Source organism: Protopterus annectens, chromosome 6.part0 (genome assembly GCF_019279795.1).
Source record: "Protopterus annectens isolate FY-2018-M chromosome 6.part0, PAN1.0, whole genome shotgun sequence".
NCBI classification, from domain to species: domain Eukaryota; kingdom Metazoa; phylum Chordata; order Ceratodontiformes; family Protopteridae; genus Protopterus; species Protopterus annectens.
Genome location: NC_056737.1, coordinates 1,572,330,358 through 1,572,348,792, shown reverse-complemented (window position 1 = coordinate 1,572,348,792; position 18,435 = coordinate 1,572,330,358). Strand labels below are relative to the sequence as shown.

The following is an 18,435-nucleotide window of genomic DNA, read 5'->3' as shown; positions in this document are numbered from 1 at the left end:
GGTTGATGCTGTCCCTACAGGTCGATCGAGTGAGCCTTGACTTCCAGATGTGCAACAGTCCCATCAAGGTAGGGTCTGGATTGCTTTCTATGGCAGATAGAGGTCACCTCTACATAGTCTGTATGTAACTGAGTAGAGGGACAGTGCTGTCAGCCTACCTGTGTAGGGTAGCTGTTTGTGGTCCTGCATTCTCCTGGTGAGGAACCTCTGTGGTATCTCCAGCTGCTGCATGTGCTTTGTGAGATACATGCTGAAGGGGGCATTGACAAAATAATTGGCCTTATATGGTTAGCATACATGGATGTTATGGCCACTTTGTCCATGGATGGGATACCCTTACATTTGAGTTGTCCCATCTATGAAGCTTTCTGTACAATGGAAGCAACATGGTGCTCAGACTTCAGGTTGCTATCAACCTGGGTTGTTTTTAATGTGATACTATGTGGGGACATCAGTCTCCCCGAAGGAGATGATGATGCATCTGCAGGCATTCAGCTTGAGCCCATATTTCTGGCATCAGTCATTTGTTTTGTTGAGACCTTGTTGTAGGGCATCCACATCACTTTTGAGTATTGATGACTGTTCCCAGCTTGCAGTCATCTGCCAACCTGGTGAGCCATAGGCCAGTGTTTTTGGCCTGCACCTCAGGGAAGTGTTTCCTATATACCAGAGGCCCCCAGACCAATCCCTGGGGTATGCCACTCATTACAGGTGTACTGCTTGACTTGGCTACCCCTATTATAATTACGTGGGTTCTATCAATGAATCAGTTCCCTACCCATCTGATATGGATTGTTGCCTATTTGACAGTGTTCTTGCACTATGGCCATGTGGGGAATAGTATGTAAGGCTTTTGCCAAGTGAAGGTGGCCAGAGTGCACCATCTTTCCATCATCCATGCCTTTGCTGGCTTGTTCAGGGGAGTCATCCAGAGTTCACTGATATACCTCCCCTTGTGGAAGGCAGACTGTGTGGGGTCAGGTATTTGGGGTTTGCCAATGTCCCTGTTAAGGAGCTCCATGAAAATCCATGATGATCCATAATGATAATACATCAGATGTTTTGTGTTGCTATATTATTATGTGGCTACATGTTGGCCCTAGCTGTCAACCTGTCATGGACTGACATCTATACAGGCCCATATATGACAGTCAGACACAGGACCACACATGGGGACAGGGTGTTACTAATGTTATTACAAACATTGACAACTGGGAGACAAGTTTGGCATAAGCTTGCTTTTTCTTAGGGGTATGACATCTGCTTCTCCACTGTCTTCCATTGATGTTTCAACATGAACCTTTCATGTTTGGCACATAGTTTGGCAGGCAAATGCAATGGTAGGATAAGCAGAAGAGTTATACGAAGCATATTTGTGATCCTTCTGTGACAGCCTTCCATTCCAGTGGTATGGATGGTGGCTGGTGACTTGTTGTCAGTGCTGACACAGTAAGGTGGCAGCCATTGAAAACCTGGCAGTACACTGACTTTCAGGTACCTGCTGACCTACTAGGCACTGTGTAGGTTACTCTGAGCTGTGTACTGTCCATATGTGTGCCCCCTGTCCCTGACTTGTCCAGCTTTCCTGCAGTGACAGATATTGACTTCTGGACAGTGTGTACAACTCCTACCATAGGTGTAGCAGCATGCTAAATAGTTTGCATGGAAAGTCTTGGAACATGGACTCTGTCCACCATAGTAATATACTTAGGCCACTAGGCTCAACAGCCGAGTGTACATGCTGCCCACTTCCTAACAGTATTGACCATGCATATACATAACTCATTGAACCCAGCATATTGTGGACATGCAACAAGTGGTCAGGTTGATTGGGACAGCCCTGGAAATTTGTGCTCTGCTGCTATTACCCTACAAACATATTTGTTACTGCATTTCTATGGGGACATGGGTGTGTTGGGGGGGGGCATACCTATCAACTGTACACATTTGCACAGACTGTGCAAATGTTGGCTTTACATTTGGGTTCCATTTAGCATAGTGTTGTGCCTGTCTTGGAGAATACTGGAATATCACTAAAGACCAAGGGTTAAAATGTACTGACAGGCATTCGAGTTTTAGACTTTCCTACCCTGCTGAGACATCCTGAAACTGCACGGCCTGCTGTGATATCACTGTGTAAGTCATTGTCCCTATTTGTGGGCCTTTGCCAGACATTTCTTAATGGTTTTCTACAACTGACTTCCTGGAGGAGGCTGTGGGGTGAGTATGGGACCCCAACATTGACATCAATGCATGTGACCTACGACCCCCAGTTTATTTATCCCACACATACACTGCAATGCATTTTGTCATCTAGGGGACTACTGCATACTCTGGGGAAGCCATTTCCTGTTGTCCAACATAGTTGACAGTTGTCTGCTGCTATCCCAGTAGGCCACTTTATTTCCTTGCATACATGCAGCAATACCTTAGATATGCTACCAAAATGTACTACCCCATTCATGTATTGTTGAGAAGAGTAACTTACCTTGTGCCTGCGGCAGTTGTGAGGATGGTGCTTGAGGGCTGACTCTGTCAGATGCATGTAGTACATGGCCTATACATGGTAAGGTACAGGTAGTGTAATGTGTGTGACATCCATTTTACTGTGTGTGCGAGTCAGAGAAAGGTATCTGTCCCTGTGTCCCTAGGGTGTCAGTGTATGTGCTATCCATTGCCTCTTTGCCAAGGCCAGGGCATACTGGGCATGAATACATCTGCCTACAGGGGCAGACTCAGGGGGTTCCTCCTCCGAGTCCCCCTGTGCCTGTGAAGACCTTGGCAATGGTGGAGGGCTGTATGGCCCTTCCCTGTGCTGTTCCTGTCAAAGCTGTTTCTGCAGGATTATATTGTGTAGCATGGCACATACTATGAACATGTGCGCACATGTGGGTGGAGAGTACTGCATGGATTCACCAGATATGTCAAGGCATGGAACCATGACTTGAGCATCCCAAACACACACTCTATAATGTTCCTTGTTTGTGAGTGTGCCTCATTATGGCTTTCTTCAGTGGGTGTGTGCATTTCTGAAGGGTGTCATCATCCATGGTTCCAGTGCATAGCCAGCATCCCCCACAAGATGGCCATATGGGATGTCCCCCCTGGCAAATTCCTGGTACAGTTGCGAGGAATGTCAGATGTGGGAGTTGTGATAGCTTCCAGGGCTGCCCTGGGCATTGCACATGACCTGGCAGTTGATAGAGTGAAAGCCCTTGCGGGTGACATACACACTACTGTCTTCACTGGGTGGTGCTTTGATGTGGACATGGCGTACAGTCTATGACACCCAGTATCTCTGAGTAGTCTGCTACATGGTGGAAAAGACACATATTGCGGGTCCTCTCCTCAGGGGTGCTGGAGAAATAAATGTGCTCACTGGCATGTGATAGCATGGCATCCAGGAACTGGTGGAGTACCCTGGATACAGATGCCTGTGTGACCCCCATGATTCCCCAGTAGATCTTTGAAAGATACATGTAGCTAGTGTTCTTAGGGCTACACATAACTTGATTTCAACTGGGATGGGTTCCCCTCTGTTGGCTCTGGGTCTGAGGTGAGGCCAGCACAGCCTGATGAGTTGCTGAAGTATGTCCCTGTCCACCCTGTAGTGCTCTTGTATCTCCAGATCATGTAGCCCCTGGTAGGTTACCCTGGGTCTGAACACTCTTCCCTCCTCCTTGGTCTGGGACGGTTGTCAGCATTATCCTCCTCACCACCCTCAGTCTCTAGCACATACTGATATATCAAAGTGACAGCAGCCCCTAACATTTTGTCAGTTAAAATTCCCAACTGTGTACACCAGTAGTGCAGGGTTTGTGAGAAAAAACAGACTGAAAGGTGTTTGCATACTTTATACTGTTGTACTGCAAATGCTGCCTGTGTGATTGGCTGAGTTTGATACATTCCACCTGCCAGCTGTATTACTGAGGGGTTTGAATAGGCCACTGTGACTGGGAGAGGCCATTTAAGTGATTTGTAGGTCATTTCCTTTATGCTGCTATTTCCTTTTTTTTCTACTCTGTTTAAGCCCCGCGGCACACCATGCAAACTGTTTTAGCTAGTGTAAACATTGCTGAGCAGAAAAGGCCCTCCCCTGGACATGAACACACTCCTTAGTTCTTGAAAGCGCTAAACACAGCTAAGCAGCCCCAGACACACCCCCTTGCTTAGCTGAGTGCAAATAAGAGCTGCAGACCTCCAATGTGTTTACACCAAGCATGACACACTCCCTTTTCATGTCAGCTGCTTCTCCTGCTTATACCACCGCATTATAACTCCTACACGGTTAGGTGCATGTGGACACAGTCTCCCATTTTGCTATTCAATAAATTCAACTCATTTGCATACCCCACTGCCTTAGACCACAGTTACACAACTACACTGGAGCCTATGCCCTTAGCTACCACTGTTACCTGTTATTGTTATGAGTCTGCCTGCTGCCCCTTATAATGGGAAAATTCATCTTTCACATAAAAATGTCTTTTTTTCCATTTTTTTTATTTTCTGCATGATCTTGTTTGCACTCCGCTGTGCTCAGCTTAAAATGCTGAAATTGGCTAAACTTTGATTTTTATAATTTTGAAACAGTTTTGCATGTCAATGGGCGTATTATTGGCCATTGGCATGCCTAATACTCATAATATATGCTTTACTTTGAGCTGTCATGCCCCCGTTTTGATTTTTGCAGAAATGTACACAGTTAGTAGCTGAATACATTTCTGCGGCAGACACGGTGCAAACATGGATGCCTGTTTGCTTACTGAATCATTAATTCACCTCATTTGCATGGTTTTCACCAGCAAATGAGGTGATTAGCATTATTCAGTCGCATCCATGTTGGAATAGTGCTGGGGGCTCATGCACACCCCAGGCCTTGTTTACTGGATCTTACAGGCTCAGAACTCCATGTTCGAGCCATGCCACTATTCTTACATGGAGTTTAGCTCCACGTAAGCTTTATTACAAAAACACACAAACAGACACACACACACACACACACATAACGTAGATATCATATGTTACACGCTTATGTAGAATTAACTCCAGGAATGTATACAAATTTCTTTGAAATATAAAGAGGTCATTTTCAATATAAAATCAAGCTGGAATTATCACTTGAAATGATTTATTAGACCAATCTTACATTTTGATAGTTTGCATGTAAGATAATTTAATCGTAATAATGAAAAAACAAACATCTCACCTCACAGATACTTGTCCTTTAGGTGGCTTATCGATCCGATCTACAATCTGTGGCAAATAAGTTACATATTATGGAAAATCATTTCTATATATATGAAATATGTTACCAAAAACACCTTGCTTTTGCTTGAATGTGATTTATACTTTGTACAGCAAAACAGTGATACTCACCAGCTTGCAATGTAGTTGATGGTTGGACTTGTAAACTAGTAAACTGTAGGCTTCGTTTTCCTTGAGAATTTGTTCACAGGGAGCAGACATACCACCAATGTTCAAATTAAATTGAAATGCTTTTGCTTCTGATTCTAGTTTTAGTTTCTCATATGATTTTGGATCCTAAAGAAAGTTTAACACAAGTAATACTATTTTAAATCACTTTGCATTTGTTGGGAATTAATTATCTTTAATGTTCAGATATTATTTAAAAGAAAGGAATGCTTAAGTTAGAGTTCCACTAAAATTGCATTCATGATTTAGAGTTTAGAGACTGCATATTTATGTCGATCTGATCAGTACCAGTGAATGCTGTTCAGTCATCAATTGAACAAAGCAGTGCAGCTAATGTTAAAAGGGAGAAGGCTCCCAACCCATCCTTACTTGTGTGCTAACCCTAACCTAAACTCTGTTCCTTCTCCAACACTGCACCTTACCTTCCAAAAATTCCTTTCACTAACACCATTACTCAGACAAATTATCTGGTGGTTGTGTTAGGTTCTTGTTTTTTTATGTTTTTTAGTTAAACTGATTTCAGAAAGTGACTGGTAGTTGTTCTTTTGTGATTAGCTTAATATGGGGTGTGGGTGGTTTGGGTTTTTTTTAGTACTCTGAGTTTAGCAATTTTGGTTGTTGGAAAGTGCATTTTTTGGAATTTTTTAGGCATAATACCATTTGGTTCTTTGCATGTTGGGATTACTGATTTTATATATAGAAATATATATATATATATATATATATATATATATATATGGATCACCTTCAGATGCCCGAAATCGCATTTCGCCGACACACAAATCACTGACACCAAAAGACCGACAACAAAAAATACCGACAACACAAAACACTGAAAACCATTACACCAACACACTACACGTAAACAACACAGTACACTACATAACATATCCACTATCCCTAACCCAAACCCTAACCCTAAGGTCCGACACTACCGCACACTTACCCTACCTGCACCCTAACTCACTTACCCACCCCTAACCCCAAGGTCCGACACTACCGCACACTCACCCTACCTGCACCCTAACCCTAACTCACTTACCCACCCCTAACCCCAAGGTCCGACACTACCGCACACTCACCCTACCTGCACCCTAACCCTAACTCACTTACCCACCCCTAACCCCAAGGTCCGACACTACCGCACACTCACCCTACCTGCACCCTAACCCTAACTGACTTAACCCACCCCTAAACCCACAGTCCCTCACTATCGCACACACACCCTACCTGCACCCTAACCCTAACTCACTTAACCCACCCATAAACCCACAGTCCCTCACTATCGCACACTTACCTGTCCGCTCCCTAACACTAAATCCCTCACTCTATCGCACACTTACCGAGTCCGTCGGGTTCTCACCTTGTCGGTCATCTGCATTGTCGGTGTTTTCGTCCCGTCGGATTCCGTGTCGGCGAAACGCGTTGTCGGGCATCTGAAGGTGACCCATATATATATATATATATATATATATATATATATAAAGTTCAGTTGGCTAAAATGCCAAAAACATGATATTAGCATGAGAACAGCACTCTAAATCCTCTTACTACCCTAATATCAGTTTCCTGGCCCAAACAGGTGGAAGTGGGACAAATGAATGATGTTTCAAAAATCACTTACTGGACACTCTGCCAAGAAACTGCATTGTGTGGGGGGATTTCCTCAAGTAGGGATTTCTCTATAGTATATAATGGTGCAGCAGATGATTACAGTAGATGTGAAAGTGGAAAACATGCTACCGACATTTTGCTTGGTAGAGGCACTGTCCCTAAAAAGGCACTTGCTTTAATGGTTTGACAGAATACACTTCCAACTTCTCCTACTGATTGAAATGATATTCACTAAACTATCCATTGGTCATATGAACATGAATTGAAATAAACTGTGAACCATATTGATGGATATCCACTTGCCTTCTATCTCATCTGGGTCATTCCACCTGTTCATTACTAATCTGAATGTCAGTAATGCAGACCTTTCCTATAGAGCTCATTTTCTGTTCCTCAGAAGTACTTTCTCACTCAGTAATGCTTTTCTTTAAAAATTTGCTGGCTGAGTTATATAGATTTTCTCTTCACTCTACACACATTATAAGTATAGCACCCCATATCAATGGAGGGAAGCATTGCCAAATTAGTCAGCAGTCTATAGTTTTGTATGAAGAAAGAACATTATGCCATTATAGGTGGTCAGCAATAAATTGTCAGGTGGGCATTATGCCATTTTGGACAGTCAAGAATAAATAGGTAGGCTTGGCAACTCCCCCCTACTTAAAACAACAAGAGAACCAATGCTGTTGCATGTATCTCATTTTGGAAAGCAACAGTTTGGCAACAGTTTTAGAATAGCAGGAAGAGTGCACTTATGCATTCATGTCCAAAAACATGGAAAAACTTATCAGTGAAGAATAAATAAACACACATTAGTAAAACATTCTGCATGTTGTATTTGTAAAAGCTGTACAGCTTTTCTCACTGTACAATGTAAAAGTCCTTCTACCTTATTTTATGAATTTATATGTAATGTTCTCTGTACTTTGTATAACTAATAACTGTGGAGATTTTCGCCCCAGGCTATCATCTGATTTTTCTGATGAATTCGGGCTACAGGTTTTTCTCAAAATATTACTAGCAATGTGATTAGAACTTGTTGCATCTTCCCCTAAATCACTGGAAAAGAAAATACACAGATCCTAATAATTTCAAACACATAGTTTGGCCTATTTTTATTAATATAGGCCATCATGTAATACACAAGATATGCATATCATCATTTAATCACATCCCTATGTGCAAATATTATATGCACATGTAAAACTTGTATATAGTATCTGTAATGTTGCCTTTCCCTGTGTTTTGTAACTACCAGACTTTCTCTCATGTTGTAATACTATCCTATTTTACTTTTCTTCTTCTCCTATTGTGCATTTTCTTTGCTGTCTACTTTGCCTTACTTTAGGCCATCTGTTTCTTAATCTTTGTATCTAACTTGTACTGCCTCACTTCCAACTGAATGCCTCATTCATTGTCCTGCTTTCTCTATCTCCATCTTTCTTTTCTTTAGCTATTTTTGCTCCTTACCATCCCACAGTTAGTAATAGCATCTCCCTTTTTCCTTCACTTTCTTACATTGTGCCCTGCCCTTCATCCGGTCTAAGCATAATAACTTTCCTTGACCTAATTATCGTACAACTTATTCCATATTGTTTTCATTTATATAACTTCTTCCACATTGCTTTAATTTTCAGTGATTCTGTAATACACTGCATGCCTAACACATATGAATATTGTCTTGTTCCTTTTCATACAAATTTAGCATTCTGAGTTCTCCCACTGGGCCTCCCTTCCTTGCACTTTTATATCTGTATCATCCATGTAATAATCTCATAAACCGGTCTGTCACTGGTCCTAATACCTTTAAAATCATTGCTAATTTCCATTCTTCAGCCTACTTCTCATTATTTTCCATACTTTATTTCCCTGTATCAACATCTTCCTTAATTTATTGAACTCATTTATTTATTTAACCACATCTTGCTGCATTTTTCTAAAATGGAAGGCAGCATTTGTTAAACGTCAGCAAGTATGAACTATAGCTGTTGACTAATGGGGTTTACAATAAATCATATAAAACTTGAAAATGTTGGAGACTGTTTTTATTTCTGACTTCAGTAAATATTGTGATTCAGTAAAGTATATCCATTCACTCAATGCTCAGTATATATATATATATATATATATATATATATATATATATATATATATATATATATATATATATTAATTCCACTGCCTGTTTTCTCAAGGATATCATCTGCCCATCCATTCCCTCATGCAGTGTACACAAAACAAGGAAGTCTGTTCACATGTTTTAATCACCCAAATAAAACTGTTTGCCTTTGCAATTTATAATCATACTTTCATTTCAGCAAACACAGTTAAAATATACTTAAGTGTTTCCAAATGTGGATGAATATATCAGACGAGAAACAAGTAAACAGAAGACGCCAAACAAAGTGTTAATCCAAAACCAACCAGCATATCAAAAAAAAATAGCCATCATTATGTAAGTGTACACGTATGAATTTATTCCAAATTCATTGCAGCTCATGAAAATTATGATCAGTTTCAATGCGTATTGGATCTTCTCCAGTAAAATTTCGATATGGTTTTCTTAAGCTGGAATGCATTTAGAATAAATTTGTATTTGCACATTGTGGGGCTAACTTTTTATGTACTGATTGTCTTTAGATTAATATATCAGATAATTCAAAATGTTGACAGTGTGTTTCCTTATTTTATAGATGTTTCTAAATGATTTTAGTCAGGTCTTAATGCAATGCATGATAGAACAGTCTTCCATGAAAAGGCATATCCTCCATAAAACCATTATCTATTGAAACTAAATCTCCTCTGTCTCTAAGCCACCATTCCATCTAAAATCACTTTCCCTTTTGTAGTCACATAGGACCTTGCTTTTTAGATATAGCTACTACACCCTTAGTAATTTACTTCTGATTTTCTTTCACTGTACTATGCTCTTTATTTAGTACTCATATTCTCAACACAGTACATTGTCTTTTACAAATTTCATTTCTCAAAAAAAAAAAAAAAAAGAATATATTTGTTTCCAGAAAATGATATGCTCTGTTGCAATGTAATGGCTCTTGTGAACGGTTTCAGAATGTGACATGCTGTACTGCCATTTGCATTAAGCATGTATCATATTACATGCTGATACATCTCTTATAAGTACTATATTACCTGTTATTATGCAAAATTCTATTATGTTTTTTACTTTATAAACATAATGTTCTATTATGTCTATATATCCTATATGTATATGTGCTGAACTAATACATGCATATTTAAGCAATAACTGACTAGTGGGTGTGGGTATATTGAAGATTAACTCATAGCTGGTGTGGTTTGATCACAAGGGCAAAGCCCGAGTGATTAAACAAAACCAACCATGAGTAAATCTTCAATATATCCATACCCATGAGTCAGTTACTGATATTATACAAAGACATTATTTAAGAAAGAAATTACTTACTTTTATTAAATAATGTCTTTGTACAGCAGTGTTGTGGTGTTCCTCCCCTTTGTTTCTGCATTCTACCTCTTTGTTGATGTACTGCGCATGCGTAAGGGACTTACGTTCCCACACTTACACAGTAATTTGGAAATAAAGCAGTAGAGAAAGGAAGAACTCTGTTGCTTTGTTTTTTTTTGTTTTTTTTTTTGAAAAGAAAATGTAAAATCTGGACAGGTTAGAGGTACAAGAGAGACATGGCAAAAATGCAAGGAAAACAGGTAAATTTCTTTCATTTTGCAAAATGTACCTGATTTTCCTTGTATTTCCTCTGCCCTCAGTGCCTCTCAGTCATTTAGCTCAAGAAATGTTACAGAGCACTAAATAAGGGGTACAAAGGTCTCTTTTGTAAATGTTGCTCTTATAAATGTAGAAAGCTGCTAGAATAACAGGATTTATGCAGTCGTGCATTGTGTTGCCATTATTTAGTAAGTTCACTCCTCAGCGTTTGCCCAAAAAACACAAATTTTATGAAGGACGGACCTAAAATATAAAGCAAAATTTTGGACCCTTGAAATGTGGACTACCAGAGCACATACTAATAGAAGAAAGTCCGGTTGCACTTCAGCGACCAGACTTTTTTCTATTGCTATATGCTCGATTTGCAATAGGCATGCTGGTTGTTCTGACCAATCAGCATACACATTTTTGAATACTAATGAGCTATCATTGTATAATTGCACATGTGTTTTCAGATTTGTACTGATTGTCCCTTTTTGGGCTTTTCTTCCAAGGGTTCATCTTATAAAGAGTTTTTAAGTCAGTTGGACTACTCTAGTTATCAGCAAATGCAAATAAACAAATAAATACTTGCACACATTCATACATGCATATGTGTATGTATGCAAGTATATCATCAAACACCGAACATCTGAAATACTGACCATCAAAACACCTATTTTGAGATTGAATGCAAAAAGATTAAAAATAAAAATTAAAAATGATTTTTTTTTGCAGGGGGAAAGCCTCCTACACCCTCTACACTCAGTGCTAATTATATATATACTAATTCTGAGATCTCACAAATGTGTGTAAGGGCAAATTCCCTTACCCTGCCACACCACAATCCCTTAGAAAATCCCGTGGACAAAAACTCCATTGAAAAAATTTTCACATATGAGTGTTTGCTGTTATTTACATCCTGAAAAACTGTTCTCTCATATGAATGTTTGATACTTCATGCTGTAACCATGCATGCATACATACATACATACATACATACATACATACAGTGCATACACCTACATAACTAGTCTACACTTCAAAGAAATCTTAAAAAGATTTATCACAGTCTGTAAACCTTTCCTTAATTACTGGAAAGGTCTGTTTTCTTTTCAAGACTTCCAAGCTCTTTATTTATATTTCTTTAGGCTAGATTGAGAGGTGTATTTACAGTCTACAAATGGCAAGTGCTGGGTTTTTAGGGATCAGAAATGCAGCCATACTAAAGAGAAAAAGACTATGTACCTCAGGTAATGCTTGGAGAAAAATGCCATCTTAAGCTGTACCAGACTTTTCTTTTAGGCTAGGATTTCTCTTTAATGTGACTTTAGATCTCCTCACTTCAAGGCATGTTAAGGCCAGCATTGAATAATACAAAGACCTTATGTGAAAACTGATAGAAAGCAGGCTAACTTATGCAATGCAGTAATATATCACAGCACTGCTCTTCATACAATGTCATGTTGTCACTCTTTTTTAAATATGTAGACTATTTGTCTTTGTATGAATAATTGTTTTTGTCAATGAGTGATGAGAATTTGTTTGCAAATATGTTCTGATTACTATGCTCTCTAATTGCCGTTTGGTTGGAACTTCATACAGCATTCAAAGTTGCTTGCATTGTGTACAATGTTGCTGAGGTCTGTCTGAAATTCTGCTTGCCTTGATTTTCATTGTCTGTGTATGTATAACTTTTGGAGCTTTTCTCTCCAGGCCTCCAATGAAAAGGGGTTAATTTAGCCAATGAAACCTTCCAGATAAAGAAATGCAAAGAAATAAATACAACATTAGCAATAAACTGTATGGTCATAACAATGGTGCTGATGTCAATGTGCTTTTCTGCAGGTATCTGCATATTTAAGGAAGGCAGAAATACCCAGCTCTGCATTGTCCTGAACTTGTCCTAGCCAAAACCTACCAGGAGATACAAGAACCCTTACAATCTCCAGTGGCCTCATCTATTTGACTCATTCCCACTGCACCCACCTTCAAGGAAGGCAGAAATACCCAGCTCTGCATTGTCCTGAACTTGTCCTAGCCAAAACCTACCAGGAGATACAAGAACCCTTACAATCTCCAGTGGCCTCATCTATTTGACTCATTCCCACTGCACCCACCTTCAAGGAAGGCAGAAATACCCAGCTCTGCATTGTCCTGAACTTGTCCTAGCCAAAACCTACCAGGAGATACAAGAACCCTTACAATCTCCAGTGGCCTCATCTATTTGACTCATTCCCACTGCACCCACCTTCAAGGAAGGCAGAAATACCCAGCTCTGCATTGTCCTGAACTTGTCCTAGCCAAAACCTACCAGGAGATACAAGAACCCTTACAATCTCCAGTGGCCTCATCTATTTGACTCATTCCCACTGCACCCACCTTCAAGGAAGGCAGAAATACCCAGCTCTGCATTGTCCTGAACTTGTCCTAGCCAAAACCTACCAGAAGATACAATAACCCTTACAATCTCCAGTGGCCTCATCTATTTGACTCATTCCCACTGCACCCACCTTCAAGGAAGGCAGAAATACCCAGCTCTGCATTGTCCTGAACTTGTCCTAGCCAAAACCTACCAGGAGATACAAGAACCCTTACAATCTCCAGTGGCCTCATCTATTTGACTCATTCCCACTGCACCCACCTTCAAGGAAGGCAGAAATACCCAGCTCTGCATTGTCCTGAACTTGTCCTAGCCAAAACCTACCAGGAGATACAAGAACCCTTACAATCTCCAGTGGCCTCATCTATTTGACTCATTCCCACTGCACCCACCTTCAAGGAAGGCAGAAATACCCAGCTCTGCATTGTCCTGAACTTGTCCTAGCCAAAACCTACCAGGAGATACAAGAACCCTTACAATCTCCAGTGGCCTCATCTATTTGACTCATTCCCACTGCACCCACCTTCAAGGAAGGCAGAAATACCCAGCTCTGCATTGTCCTGAACTTGTCCTAGCCAAAACCTACCAGGAGATACAAGAACCCTTACAATCTCCAGTGGCCTCATCTATTTGACTCATTCCCACTGCACCCACCTTCAAGGAAGGCAGAAATACCCAGCTCTGCATTGTCCTGAACTTGTCCTAGCCAAAACCTACCAGGAGATACAAGAACCCTTACAATCTCCAGTGGCCTCATCTATTTGACTCATTCCCACTGCACCCACCTTCAAGGAAGGCAGAAATACCCAGCTCTGCATTGTCCTGAACTTGTCCTAGCCAAAACCTACCAGGAGATACAAGAACCCTTACAATCTCCAGTGGCCTCATCTATTTGACTCATTCCCACTGCACCCACCTTCAAGGAAGGCAGAAATACCCAGCTCTGCATTGTCCTGAACTTGTCCTAGCCAAAACCTACCAGGAGATACAAGAACCCTTACAATCTCCAGTGGCCTCATCTATTTGACTCATTCCCACTGCACCCACCTTCAAGGAAGGCAGAAATACCCAGCTCTGCATTGTCCTGAACTTGTCCTAGCCAAAACCTACCAGGAGATACAAGAACCCTTACAATCTCCAGTGGCCTCATCTATTTGACTCATTCCCACTGCACCCACCTTCAAGGAAGGCAGAAATACCCAGCTCTGCATTGTCCTGAACTTGTCCTAGCCAAAACCTACCAGGAGATACAAGAACCCTTACAATCTCCAGTGGCCTCATCTATTTGACTCATTCCCACTGCACCCACCTTCAAGGAAGGCAGAAATACCCAGCTCTGCATTGTCCTGAACTTGTCCTAGCCAAAACCTACCAGGAGATACAAGAACCCTTACAATCTCCAGTGGCCTCATCTATTTGACTCATTCCCACTGCACCCACCTTCAAGGAAGGCAGAAATACCCAGCTCTGCATTGTCCTGAACTTGTCCTAGCCAAAACCTACCAGGAGATACAAGAACCCTTACAATCTCCAGTGGCCTCATCTATTTGACTCATTCCCACTGCACCCACCTTCAAGGAAGGCAGAAATACCCAGCTCTGCATTGTCCTGAACTTGTCCTAGCCAAAACCTACCAGGAGATACAAGAACCCTTACAATCTCCAGTGGCCTCATCTATTTGACTCATTCCCACTGCACCCACCTTCAAGGAAGGCAGAAATACCCAGCTCTGCATTGTCCTGAACTTGTCCTAGCCAAAACCTACCAGGAGATACAAGAACCCTTACAATCTCCAGTGGCCTCATCTATTTGACTCATTCCCACTGCACCCACCTTCAAGGAAGGCAGAAATACCCAGCTCTGCATTGTCCTGAACTTGTCCTAGCCAAAACCTACCAGGAGATACAAGAACCCTTACAATCTCCAGTGGCCTCATCTATTTGACTCATTCCCACTGCACCCACCTTCAAGGAAGGCAGAAATACCCAGCTCTGCATTGTCCTGAACTTGTCCTAGCCAAAACCTACCAGGAGATACAAGAACCCTTACAATCTCCAGTGGCCTCATCTATTTGACTCATTCCCACTGCACCCACCTTCAAGGAAGGCAGAAATACCCAGCTCTGCATTGTCCTGAACTTGTCCTAGCCAAAACCTACCAGGAGATACAAGAACCCTTACAATCTCCAGTGGCCTCATCTATTTGACTCATTCCCACTGCACCCACCTTCAAGGAAGGCAGAAATACCCAGCTCTGCATTGTCCTGAACTTGTCCTAGCCAAAACCTACCAGAAGATACAAGAACCCTTACAATCTCCAGTGGCCTCATCTATTTGACTCATTCCCACTGCACCCACCTTCAAGGAAGGCTGAAATACCCAGCTCTGCATTGTCCTGAACTTGTCCTAGCCAAAACCTACCAGGAGATACAAGAACCCTTACAATCTCCAGTGGCCTCATCTATTTGACTCATTCCCACTGCACCCACCTTCAAGGAAGGCAGAAATACCCAGCTCTGCATTGTCCTGAACTTGTCCTAGCCAAAACCTACCAGGAGATACAAGAACCCTTACAATCTCCAGTGGCCTCATCTATTTGACTCATTCCCACTGCACCCACCTTCAAGGAAGGCAGAAATACCCAGCTCTGCATTGTCCTGAACTTGTCCTAGCCAAAACCTACCAGGAGATAAAAGAACCCTTACAATCTCCAGTGGCCTCATCTATTTGACTCATTCCCACTGCACCCACCTTCAAGGAAGGCAGAAATACCCAGCTCTGCATTGTCCTCAACTTGTCCTAGCCAAAACCTACCAGGAGATACAAGAACCCTTACAATCTCCAGTGGCCTCATCTATTTGACTCATCCCCACTGCACCCACCTTCAAGGAAGGCAGAAATACCCAGCTCTGCATTGTCCTGAACTTGTCCTAGCCAAAACCTACCAGAAGATACAAGAACCCTTACAATCTCCAGTGGCCTCATCTATTTGACTCATTCCCACTGCACCCACCTTCAAGGAAGGCAGAAATACCCAGCTCTGCATTGTCCTGAACTTGTCCTAGCCAAAACCTACCAGGAGATACAAGAACCCTTACAATCTCCAGTGGCCTCATCTATTTGACTCATTCCCACTGCACCCACCTTCAAGGAAGGCAGAAATACCCAGCTCTGCATTGTCCTGAACTTGTCCTAGCCAAAACCTACCAGGAGATACAAGAACCCTTACAATCTCCAGTGGCTTAATCTATTTGACTCATTCCCACTGCACCCACCTTCAAGGAAGGCAGAAATACCCAGCTCTGCATTGTCCTGAACTTGTCCTAGCCAAAACCTACCAGGAGATACAAGAACCCTTACAATCTCCAGTGGCCTCATCTATTTGACTCATTCCCACTGCACCCACCTTCAAGGAAGGCAGAAATACCCAGCTCTGCATTGTCCTGAACTTGTCCTAGCCAAAACCTACCAGAAGATACAAGAACCCTTGCAATCTCCAGTGGCCTCATCTATTTGACTCATTCCCACTGCACCCACCTTCAAGGAAGGCTGAAATACCCAGTTCTGCATTGTCCTGAACTTGTCCTAGCCAAAACCTACCAGGAGATACAAGAACCCTTACAATCTCCAGTGGCCTCATCTATTTGACTCATTCCCACTGCACCCACCTTCAAGGAAGGCAGAAATACCCAGCTCTGCATTGTCCTGAACTTGTCCTAGCCAAAACCTACCAGGAGATACAATAACCCTTACAATCTCCAGTGGCCTCATCTATTTGACTCATTCCCACTGCACCCACCTTCAAGGAAGGCAGAAATACCCAGCTCTGCATTGTCCTGAACTTGTCCTAGCCAAAACCTACCAGGAGATACAAGAACCCTTACAATCTCCAGTGGCCTCATCTATTTGACTCATTCCCACTGCACCCACCTTCAAGGAAGGCAGAAATACCCAGCTCTGCATTGTCCTGAACTTGTCCTAGCCAAAACCTACCAGGAGATACAAGAACCCTTACAATCTCCAGTGGCCTCATCTATTTGACTCATTCCCACTGCACCCACCTTCAAGGAAGGCAGAAATACCCAGCTCTGCATTGTCCTGAACTTGTCCTAGCCAAAACCTACCAGGAGATACAAGAACCCTTACAATCTCCAGTGGCCTCATCTATTTGACTCATTCCCACTGCACCCACCTTCAAGGAAGGCAGAAATACCCAGCTCTGCATTGTCCTGAACTTGTCCTAGCCAAAACCTACCAGGAGATACAAGAACCCTTACAATCTCCAGTGGCCTCATCTATTTGACTCATTCCCACTGCACCCACCTTCAAGGAAGGCAGAAATACCCAGCTCTGCATTGTCCTGAACTTGTCCTAGCCAAAACCTACCAGGAGATACAAGAACCCTTACAATCTCCAGTGGCCTCATCTATTTGACTCATTCCCACTGCACCCACCTTCAAGGAAGGCAGAAAGTATGTTATGGACTTAATCACATTTGCATAATAGACCCCTGTGTACTATTTTTATCAGGGCCCTATAGTTTGCTACTAGCTTGAGTATACAGCAGCCTTAACCTTACCCTTCCAGCTGCCCTACAGCCAACACTCCTTCTTAAATACACTAACTTACTCTTACTTAGCATCTCACCTTCCATATTTTTCTCTAAACAGCTCTCCCACTCACTTTCCTACTGTTACTAGCTCTGCCCACTAGGTGGCACCCTTATACAATTCCTTTCACTACCCCTCTACTCTGTCCTACCTCTGTATATGCAATATATTTCTTCCTACTTTCTATCCTCATTCCATCCTCTTACACTGCCTCTCTCTACCATCCCTCCTCTACAAACTGTTCCATACTGTACTTTTCTTGACCTGCTCACCTTCCTACTTCACCTTTGTGCTGGAACACTATTCTTCCCTCCTCTACCTTTCATTCCTTTGGCTTCTGTATCACACTAAACTTCTCCTACTCACACCTTCCTCACTTACCTAAAGTTACCTGTATTTCTGATTGTTTCTTCTCATGTTTCTCCTGCAATTGTTTCAACCCGCTCCATTCGCCCTGCGGGCTCACTCCGCTCCCCTCCCTACCCCCATATCCCACCCACCCCCTGGGGTCCTACTTTTACACCTATCTGACCACACCCCCTCAACTTTCCACCAATAACTAACTCATCCCAATTAACCACTCTCCTCTATTTCTCCCACACTTTTTCCTCACCTCTTCCTATCCCTTCCACCACTAAACCTTTTTCCATATAACTACTTGTCATCTACTGTTTAGTAATACTCTATTATTAC

General features: G+C 42.0%; 1 protein-coding gene across 1 annotated transcript in view; it reads right to left on the bottom strand.

Moving 5' to 3' along the window:
- LOC122804006 (solute carrier family 15 member 2-like) overlaps positions 1–18,435 on the bottom strand; it is a 748,008-nt gene that overhangs the window by 262,253 nt on the left and 467,320 nt on the right. Inside the window, exons 16-17 of the mRNA XM_044073688.1 lie at positions 5,377–5,541; positions 5,207–5,253 (exon numbers count right to left, since the gene is read on the bottom strand). Coding sequence (XP_043929623.1) covers positions 5,207–5,253; positions 5,377–5,541 — 212 coding nt within the window. The remainder of the gene's footprint in view (positions 1–5,206; positions 5,254–5,376; positions 5,542–18,435) is intronic.